Source organism: Hydra vulgaris, chromosome 09, assembly GCF_038396675.1.
Source record: "Hydra vulgaris chromosome 09, alternate assembly HydraT2T_AEP".
Classification (NCBI taxonomy): domain Eukaryota; kingdom Metazoa; phylum Cnidaria; class Hydrozoa; order Anthoathecata; family Hydridae; genus Hydra; species Hydra vulgaris.
This window is the reverse complement of record NC_088928.1, coordinates 53662501-53672500: the sequence shown is the minus strand read 5'-3', so window position 1 is coordinate 53672500 and position 10000 is coordinate 53662501. Positions and strand designations below refer to the sequence as shown.

The 10000-nt window shown below is 26.6% G+C and overlaps 1 protein-coding gene across 3 annotated transcripts in view; it reads left to right on the top strand.

The window, feature by feature from the left end:
• The window catches only part of LOC136084866 (uncharacterized), a 169500-nt gene that overhangs the window by 98674 nt on the left and 60826 nt on the right, over positions 1-10000 (top strand). For all 3 annotated transcript variants that reach the window (XM_065806056.1, XM_065806057.1, XM_065806058.1), the window contains one exon: positions 5239-5274. In XM_065806056.1, coding sequence (XP_065662128.1) covers positions 5239-5274 — 36 coding nt within the window. The remainder of the gene's footprint in view (positions 1-5238; positions 5275-10000) is intronic.

Below are 10000 nucleotides of genomic sequence, written 5' to 3'. Positions count from 1 at the left end.
GGCATCACATAGCAGAATTGAGAATTATGCATTTTTGGAAATATACAACAAATGAGTTAAGTACAGGATCAGAAAAGTTATTGTTTCAAAAATTTAAGATCCTATTTGTACATCCTAATTTTAGTTATGCTCCAAGTGATCTGTACTAGTTTAACTGGAAGGAGGTGAGTAGTGGTATAAGTAAAAAGGCTGCTGAAAGTTTTATGAACTTTTAAAAAGCATATATAGAAAGAAAGAGGATAGCAGGAGAAGATAAACGCAAAGACAGAAGAGAGCTGGCTAAATTACGTGTGACTTATCTAACACCTTCTGTTTATAAAAACAGGAAAACTTGAGATATCCCTCATGCCCGTTTTCTTGGCAAAGCAAAGCTTAGATATTAATGCTATCCATCAGATACATCAATTTAGAAATATTTTTTGAAATCCTAAAGTTAAGTTAATGCTGTACTTGATTCACTTTACAAGCACACTTGGTACTTAAACTCAACTATGATTCCACTAATTCTATTGGATGAGGATTTGCTGCCTTTGCATGAAAAACAAAAATTTGCAGCTGCATTTTTTTTATTTAAAATGCCTAAGGCTGAACACATTAAAAATGGAAACAAAAAAAAAAGAAAGATATTAGAAAAGAGATAGAAAAAAATGCTAGTACTGAGAAAGATCCACCAAGCTTAGCCCGTTTGGTAGATGAGTTTTCTTACCTTGTGTTTATTTTTAGTGAGTTAACTGAAGAAAGAAGAAAAGACTGGCTTTCACTTCCACTGCAATACTGGCATACACAGTCTTCGTTTAAAACTTTTGAAAATTATGCCAATAGCTTTATTTTTTTCAATGCCTATTAGTTGGCATGATGCAGCAATATGTTCATTGTTACAACAACAAAGAGAAAAAACAGAACAGATTAATATCAGTTGACAGAGTTTGTTCTGTTTTCAGCATTTCCAGGAAGAGCTCCACCAGTATCACTGAAAAACGATTATCAGATTATCTTTCCTCCTTAGTGAAGAAACAAAACACTAACAAAAAAAAAACACACACAAACAAACAAACAAAAAATTATTTTGATTAACTATAGAGAAAACTTCCACAAAATTTTTTTTTGATTTGATAAGCAACATTTAATTATGACATGCAAAAACCACGTATGAACAAAATCAATAATTTTCAGTAAATTTGAGACAAACCATTTTATTTCTTAATTGTTAATGATTTGTTTTTAAAGACCACTTGAAAACCGTGTATTTAAATTTTGCAAAAAAGTAAAAAAATGCAAAGTGCGGTTTTTGAAGAAAAATTAAAAAATTGTAAAAATACCTTAAGGAATATTTTATTTTATTCTGGTTAAAATATTACAAATAATAAACATACATAAAATAAGTAATTCTATTCTTATTTTGAGTATATACATTTGCAAACTATATTACAAATCTAATAAACAAAGTTTGAATTTAATTGTTGAAAAGGTTATAACAACAATGCCGCACCACAAAGTAAACGTTTTTTAGCTGATTTAAAATGTAAATTATACTACTTTTTGAGAAGAAAGTAATAAACTATACTTTTTTAATCAAAAGTACAGATATTTATCTAAGCTCTGAAAAAAAAACATTATAAGTATTTATGTTAGTCTTGCCCTTTTGCTCATTTTTGGGTCCTTATCTATCCAAACATGTGCTTTGAGGGCAATGATAGAGTGGTTCAATTATGTTAAAAATTTTTGCGAGTAAGCTTAAACATATTTGCTTCAAATTCATTTTTTTTCAAATTTGATGACTTGGTTTTCCAAATTCTACAATTATTTATTTTTGAACACCCCTAATATATATATATATATATATATATATATATATATATATATATATATATATATATATATATATATATATATATATATATATATATATATATATATATATATATATATATATATATATATACACACACACATATATATGTATATATGTATATGTATATATATATATGTGTATATATGTATATATGTATGTTTATATATATATATATGCTTGCTTTTGTCGATTGTGTATAGACATTCGAATACAAAGATATTTGGCAGATTAATAAACCTTTATAGATCGAAGATAAAAAAAATTCCTTTGCATGCAAAGAGAAAATGATTTTGGTGCAGCATGAGCTTTTTAAATAAAATGAGAGTAGCAATAAGCGGGACAATTCGCAACGAAAAGAAAAAAATAATAAATAAAAATGAGATATGAAGAATGAATGACAAAGGGCATTAATGAAACAAAAGGTGAACTTTCATTGCTGACTAATTTAGAGTCGGAACAAAATGAGGAATATCAGTCCACTCAAATTATGTGACAAAAGACTACTTTGTCAAAATCAACAGCTTCATCAACAAAGAAGATTTTATGAGTATCTTTCAATTACCTTAAGATGTAGATGCTTCGAATTGTGTTCTCAGGCCTCCAAGACCTTGTAGCTGTATTTTTTTTTTTTGTAGGAGCTGTTGCACAGGCACCTGGCTATGAGATTTCTGAAATAACATCACAAAGATCAATCAGACAATCCAGATTAAAAGAAAGACAAAAGGCTGCTGCAATGACGATGAAAAAGAATATTTTTTGGGATGGCATAAAATGTTATGAATTTTATTGGGATGGTAATCTTAATGGCCCAACAAATTAAATGAACTTGTGGATAGCTGTTTTTATTACAGGGAAAAGCTGTTCTAAAACTGAATAAAGGAACAGGAGAGGCTCAAACAATGCATGTGTTTGTGTAGTTGAGAAATGGAGTCTGCAATCACAGAATAAAGGCTTGTTCCATGCAACTGCTTGCAATACAAGGTGTCATAAGGCTGTCATGTGTTATCACTCAAGAGGCTCTGGGAGTTTGAATGGTCTAGATTACATGCCTTTATCATGTCATAGAAGTTGTCCTTTTAAATGTTTTTACAACTCTGTTTAGTTCAACTGAAAGTCCACCAACTTCACTATTCAAATGGTTTCAGAAACAATAGCCATCAATAAACCAAGAAATGCATGTACAGCAACTGATGAACTGTTTCAAGATATAATAGTGAAGAACTATTATATCTTGAAACAGTTCAGTTCATTCCTCAAGACGAAAAAAAATATTTCGTCTTGAGGAATTTTTTGTTTCTTGGTGTATGCAAAGGCAGCTAGAATTTTTAGCACTTAATCCAACATATCTTGCATGATTGATGGCAAAAACCATTTGCACTCTGAAAATCTTTTTTTTTCTCAATTCACATTGGCAGTTTGTGAATATCACAGATTTAAGAGTTTTGCCAGCCTTGTTTATGTCAAAAGTGGAATAAAGCATTACTTGAAATCCAAGCCATTATTAACGACATCAAATTTCTTCCCAAATTTTGATTACCTATTTAATGAAGACTTTTAACAGAGAGACACTTGAAGCATTTTCAAGAGATCTCTAATCTCTCTATGAACATCTGGTTAGCATGGCTCTTTTAGATATTTAAATCTACAGAGAGTCAGCATCAATTAGAAAGATGTCACAAAATTTACAAAAACCATCATTGGCAAACACCATTTGGCATGTAAATTCGAGAAGTAAAATAAAACAGTAAATGTTGGTGGATCTAAAAAGAAAATGTCTTTTCTTGATGTCTTCTAGGATTCCTTCATTAAAATAAATTATACTGATAATTTATTTTTATGCAAAGATCGACATGTACTTGTCATTTACTTGTAATTTATCCTGATTAAATTTTATTAACATTATTTTCGTTTACTTTCAAAGAATTGTATTCTTCTTATTTACTCTTATGAGTAATATTATTGATTAAATGAGTTACCTGAATTAAATATTGTTATCATTATTGATAATCTTTACTTTGACAGACATCGCTGATATCAAAGTCAATTTGTTTTCCTTCAAAACAATTTATTTGTAGTACTGTTATTGAGGAAATTAATTGAGAAATTATTTACTTATTAGAGTACTGTCTTGAGAAGTAGTAACTGTATAAAAATGCTCAATTTTATTAAAAAACAACTAATTTGCTAGTAGATTAAGAGATGATATATACACAAGATGTAAATAAACGAACTTTACCTTTTTTTCTAATTATTTATCGATGAGTAAGACATGATCATTGATATTTTTTAATCCAGATTATATTTTCAAATATTTTAATTATTTACAATTTCAGTTTTAGAAGGAATTAATAGTACAGATACAATTGAGTTTGGTGTTATTATTGTTAGTAACATTATTATTACTATTGATATTATTAGTATTGTTGTAGTTGTTGTAGTTGTTTTTGTTAATTTTATTAATTTGTTATATAATTATGCAACCTATTTGGACAAAACATTGACAAGGTGTTTGCAATTCATATAGGCTATACCAGAATGTAACTACAAAGTTGTTTATCATTGAGCATTAACTCAGAGATTTGTTTTAGCATTTTTAATATATAAAAATGCAGGCATAGAATGAACGAAGAATAGAATGAGTTCGAACTAATATGAAATAGGTTTGAATAAGTTTAAATAAAGATAAAAAGTTATATGCATATCACAGGTTCACCAATGATATCAGTTAGGAAGTGGCTAAAAAGTGTGAGCATTCTAACCATAAGCAATTAAAACAAATGAAATTAGCAACTACATGTTCAGCTCCATAACAATGTTTACATTAATATTGATCATGAACAACATAAATCTTTCATTTTTTTCATTATTAAACTAATTCACTCTCATCAAGGATGCAATAAACCACTATCAACTTGGGAGTTACTAAAAAATAATTTTTTTCCTGACTGTATGTGGTCAACAATCACATATAGTCAGTGAAATATATATACATATATATATATATATATATATATATATATATATATATATATATATATATATATATATATATATATATATATATATATATTATATATATATATATATATATATATATATATATATATATATATATATATATATATATATATATATATATATATATATATATATATATATATATATATATATATATATATATATATATATATATATATATATATATATATATATATATATATATATATATATATATATATATATATATATATATATATATATATATATATATATATATATATATATATATATATAAACAACACGTTTTAGTCTTTTTATATGTTGTATTTTTGTTATGAAAACTCTTTCATATATTATTTCAAAACATTGCATTATTTTTTTAATAGGTAGTGAAATTCATCCAATTGTTATTCTTCCTAAAGGTAAACTGTTTTGTGTATCCTTTTAAAAAATAATACAAAAAATTAGAGTGAAATCTAACTAAATCTCATTAAATGATTTACATATGCTTCGAAATGTTTGAAACTTGAAAACACTTAAAAACATTTCGAAACTAAGGGATAAGAATAAACTAAGAAAACTAAAATAAATTACAAAATAAATATTATAAAACAATTAATATCGTTTAATAGGTAATTTCTTATGTAAGTTTTATTGTGGAATATATATTTTTTTATAATCTTTATTGAATAATTATTTAAAAAAAGACAAGCTTTTTTTACTGCTATTATTAATATTTTATGTAGTTAAATATTGCCATAAATGTCAAGATACTCTTCAAATAAAATAAACATTTTGTGCTCAATATCATAGCTATGTTTTTTTTATTGGAAAATGTAGTTAAATATTGCCATAAATATCATAGACATGTTTTTTTTTATTGGAAAATGTTTAAATTGATTCTCTAATTCCTTATTCTTGAGTATGTGACTGCCATTTTCTTCAATTTTTTTCTGTGTGATTCATTCAGTTCTGGCATTGCAAACCTCTTCATTGTTTTGTGTACAGTCTCAGAGGTTTGTTCACTGAAAACACACAAGGATATTTGTTTTCTTTCAATAAAAGAAGCAAGATGGGCTTGTATTTTGTGGAATTGCCAGCCCAGGGTGAAAGAGTAACTCGTATGATTCTTAAGATAGTTTTCTAAGTTGCACATTTGGGTTACAATATCTTGGATGTGTTTGCCAAAATTTGGTGATTGCTCCATTCCAAAACAGCCTTTATTGACTTAAAGAAAAGATTTAATAATAATTAAAGGTTGCTTTTTTTTTTGTATATGTTTTACCTTTAATTATTTGCTACTTGTTCTAAACTTAATCTAAATGTTTCAATGCAGGGTATAATGTGAGGAGGACACATATCTCTAAGTTCATCTGAACAAGTCATGACTTTGTGACAGTTAAGACCATCATACCCTACTCCATTATATCCATATCTGATAACTGTTTTATTCAACAAATAGTTTTTAGTAAACTCATCAGCCATTAGCACATCTGTAACTTGAGTCACTATATGCTCAAATAAATGCATTTAAGGAGGTGGTACTATGTCAATTACCATAGTCTCTGGATTTTATTGTTGCAAACATCAACCAGCAACTTTTTTGTAAATACGCATGTTCTTGCACTGTTCGCTGTCTTCAACATGCTTTGTGTACCAATCTTTAAGGCATTGAAACGTTCTTAACTGGCCAGTGATTTCTTTTTTAGTCCTTAACAATAGCAACAAGCAAGCTTTATGCCATGCTCCTAACAATAAAAAATCAATAATTTTTTGAATGAGTTATATTTAAATATAAAATGCCTAAACATAAAATAATTATTTTGGTTTCTAATAAAATAACTTACTGAAACACCCAACATACTGTTAATTAACTTAAGATTTGCTGCCACATAAAATTTCAGTTCATTTAACTTTGTCATCTCAATTCTCTCCTAAGTTGTACTTTCTCTTTTGAACGCCATGTGCAATGACCAAAATTTATTCTTTATTGACACCAGTGAGCTTACTGTTTTTATAATCTTAAAACTGGGATTTTTAAAGTCCCTTGACCATCATCAATTCCCACCCGAATGGTGCATAGGGATAAATGCAGATCTCAAAATAAAAATAAAATCAAGATGAAAAACAGAAAAGCACTAAATAAAGGACTTACATGAGTAAATCATGACAAAAAGAAACACAAAGCTAAAGAATGAGAAAATCTTGACTGCGGCAAAAAGGTGTATGTTCATCTGTAGAATCAAATCACTCATTATTTGCAAATGTGCAAGTCAAAGGAAAGTATTTGAAAGAATTGATATGCTCTCTTCGTAAAAGTCCTTTTCAGAAGAAGGAAATGTTGTTTTGTTTACTCAATGAAACTTAACCATTACTCAATTTGAAAACCAACAATCAATCTGAGAGAGAAAGACTTCGTGATTACTAAAAGTTTTTATAGTGACGATGATACTAGTCAACTTTCCACCAAGAAGACAGATTATACTTCTATAGCGATAGCAAACAAAAAGGTGTGTGTTCAAATCTGGCGCATGTTTTATATGCTAAAAGGAGCTTTTAAAGAGTTTAAGCTAAACCATGCAGATATTAAAATAAGTCTGCCAAATTTTTGTCAGGTAAGACCAGTTTACGTTTAATGTATATCATCACTTCCTTATAATGTATGTGTTACATGAAAATATATGTTATTCGCTTGAATTACTTTCGTGGGGTTTGTATTTTTTTACAATTAAAACTGGAAACTTAATGATTCAGAAAATTATTTGTGAAAACCAACAAAACAGTGTTTCAATGCTGTTTGCAAGGAATGTACCGTTTATGCTCTTTTTGATAAATTATTACTTCAGCTTGAACATTTTGAGTTAGGCATTTCATGGAATCAGTAGCAGAAACCTCAAGCAAAAACTTATATTAAAAAGTTAACAAAGGTTGGGCAGTTGCAGTTTTGTTATCACATATTAAAATAATGCGTACAAAGTTTATTATTCATAGTAATGTCAAAAGCAGTCAATCATCTGAATTTAAATTTTATATAGAATCAGTGATTCAAAAAAACTCAAATAAGGCTGTTTTTCAAGTTGACTGAGCTGAAAATTTTGTTCTTTACGATATGCAAGCAGCTCATTTTGGTCAAAATCACAATTCTATTTTTACATGTGCAGTTTGGCATAGTCAATTTAAATCTTTTGCGCTATTTTTTTGATTCAGGTGACCGTACAAAATTATCTGTATTTCCTAACATAAATAAAATTATCGAGCTTCTATCAGACAGTATTACAGAAGTTCATGTTTTCAGTGACAACGCAACATCTTACTTCAAAAATTAGTATATTTTAGCATCGATAGAAATTTTAGACAAATAGCATACATTTAAAATACACTAATATATTTTTGCTGCAATGCATGAAAAAGGACTTGCAGATGGAATTGGATCCACTGTAAAATGTGTTGCCAGAAAAAATGTTTCAACAGAAAAATTTTATAATTTCTTGTGCAAGCGATTTGGCAATCGATACAAACAATTTAAAAGGTACTGTTATAAAACTGAATAAAAAGAAAAGCCAGAAATAAACTGCTCTCCTGGTTTAAGTATCTTTTTTTTTAAGAAAACAAAAAAATTTGATAAACAAATTGTGTAAATGCCATTACTTTCAGGTTTTAGATGAAAGCGTTGTTGATGAACAAATTTTGCCAAAAAATGCATGCTAAAAAAGGAATTAAAAATTTACATTTAGTGTTTAGTCTTTTTAGAAGTGAACAGGTATCTTAAAAATGACCTTTATAATTTGTAGAAACGATTTTTATTATTTCTAAATAAAAGCTATAAGTATAGTATGAAATTTGTTTTATGTTTTGTTCTAAATTATAATCGAAATTTGCATGTTGCATAGCTGATAGTTGAGTAGCTGACTTCCTGGTTTTTGAAAAAAAAATGTTGTTTTGATTTGTTATTATTATTATATTTAAAAGGCTTTATAAATAAGACATGGACAAAATAATTAAAAAGAAAAAAAAATTTATAGAAAATATAAATGATAATTTAGGATAAAATTAATTCAAAATTTAGATTAAAGGAAAAAAAAAAGAAATTATTATTATATTAAGTCAGTTAAGTTTAAAGAAACTTGTTTCACATGCTGCAAAGCTGACTAAAAAACTCTACATATATATATATATATATATAACAATTATGATGTTTATAATAACATATATATTATATATAAAACATAAATGATATATATATATAAAACATGAATGGTATATATATAAAACATAAATGATATATATATATATATATATATATATATATATATATATATATATATATATATATATATATATATATATATATATATATATATATATATATATATATATATATATATATATATATAATATATATATGAATATGTATATATACATAAACATTTATGTATATAATTTTTTGTTTTATATATATATATAGTTAAGCCACTCATTCATTGTTGTAATATTGCATATCTTTTTCTTTTCTCAAATTTTATCATTATTGCTCAAACAAGCTATTGTTTTTAATTCCATTTACCAAATTTTTTTTTTGCCTTATTCATCATTGAGCAAAGATGCATCATTTTACTAATTCCGCCTCTTTATGCTCTAAAAACTTTTATTCATCTAGTTTTTTTCCTCTCACATAAACGCTTTGGAACTCTCTCCCTTCTTCACGTTTTCTCAAAAAATACAACCAACAACCTTTTGAGTCTTCTGTCAGCCTTGCTCTTCAACAATGTTCTTTATTTTTATAACTTCTTACTTTATAGTGTTTACTTTCAACCTTGTTAGGATTTTATTAGTTTAAAAAATTGAAAGCTTTTTTTAATTACCTTCCTAGTTTATTTTTTAAAGTTTATAAACTTTGATTTTCTAATTTAATATAATCCACCTTTCAAAATTGAAACTATTCTTAAGTTTCACACATAGGGGGCAATACAAAATTTAATTTGCTATACTATTGCATTTTGGTTTTCTATTAATTATTTCTAACCAAAATATTTCAAAAAAATCAATTTCAATATTAGATCTTTAAAAATAATTATTCTATTATACTCCTCTTTCAGTTGTTGATTCAAAGTTGAACCATCAAGATAAGTTTAGTTTAAATGTTGATTG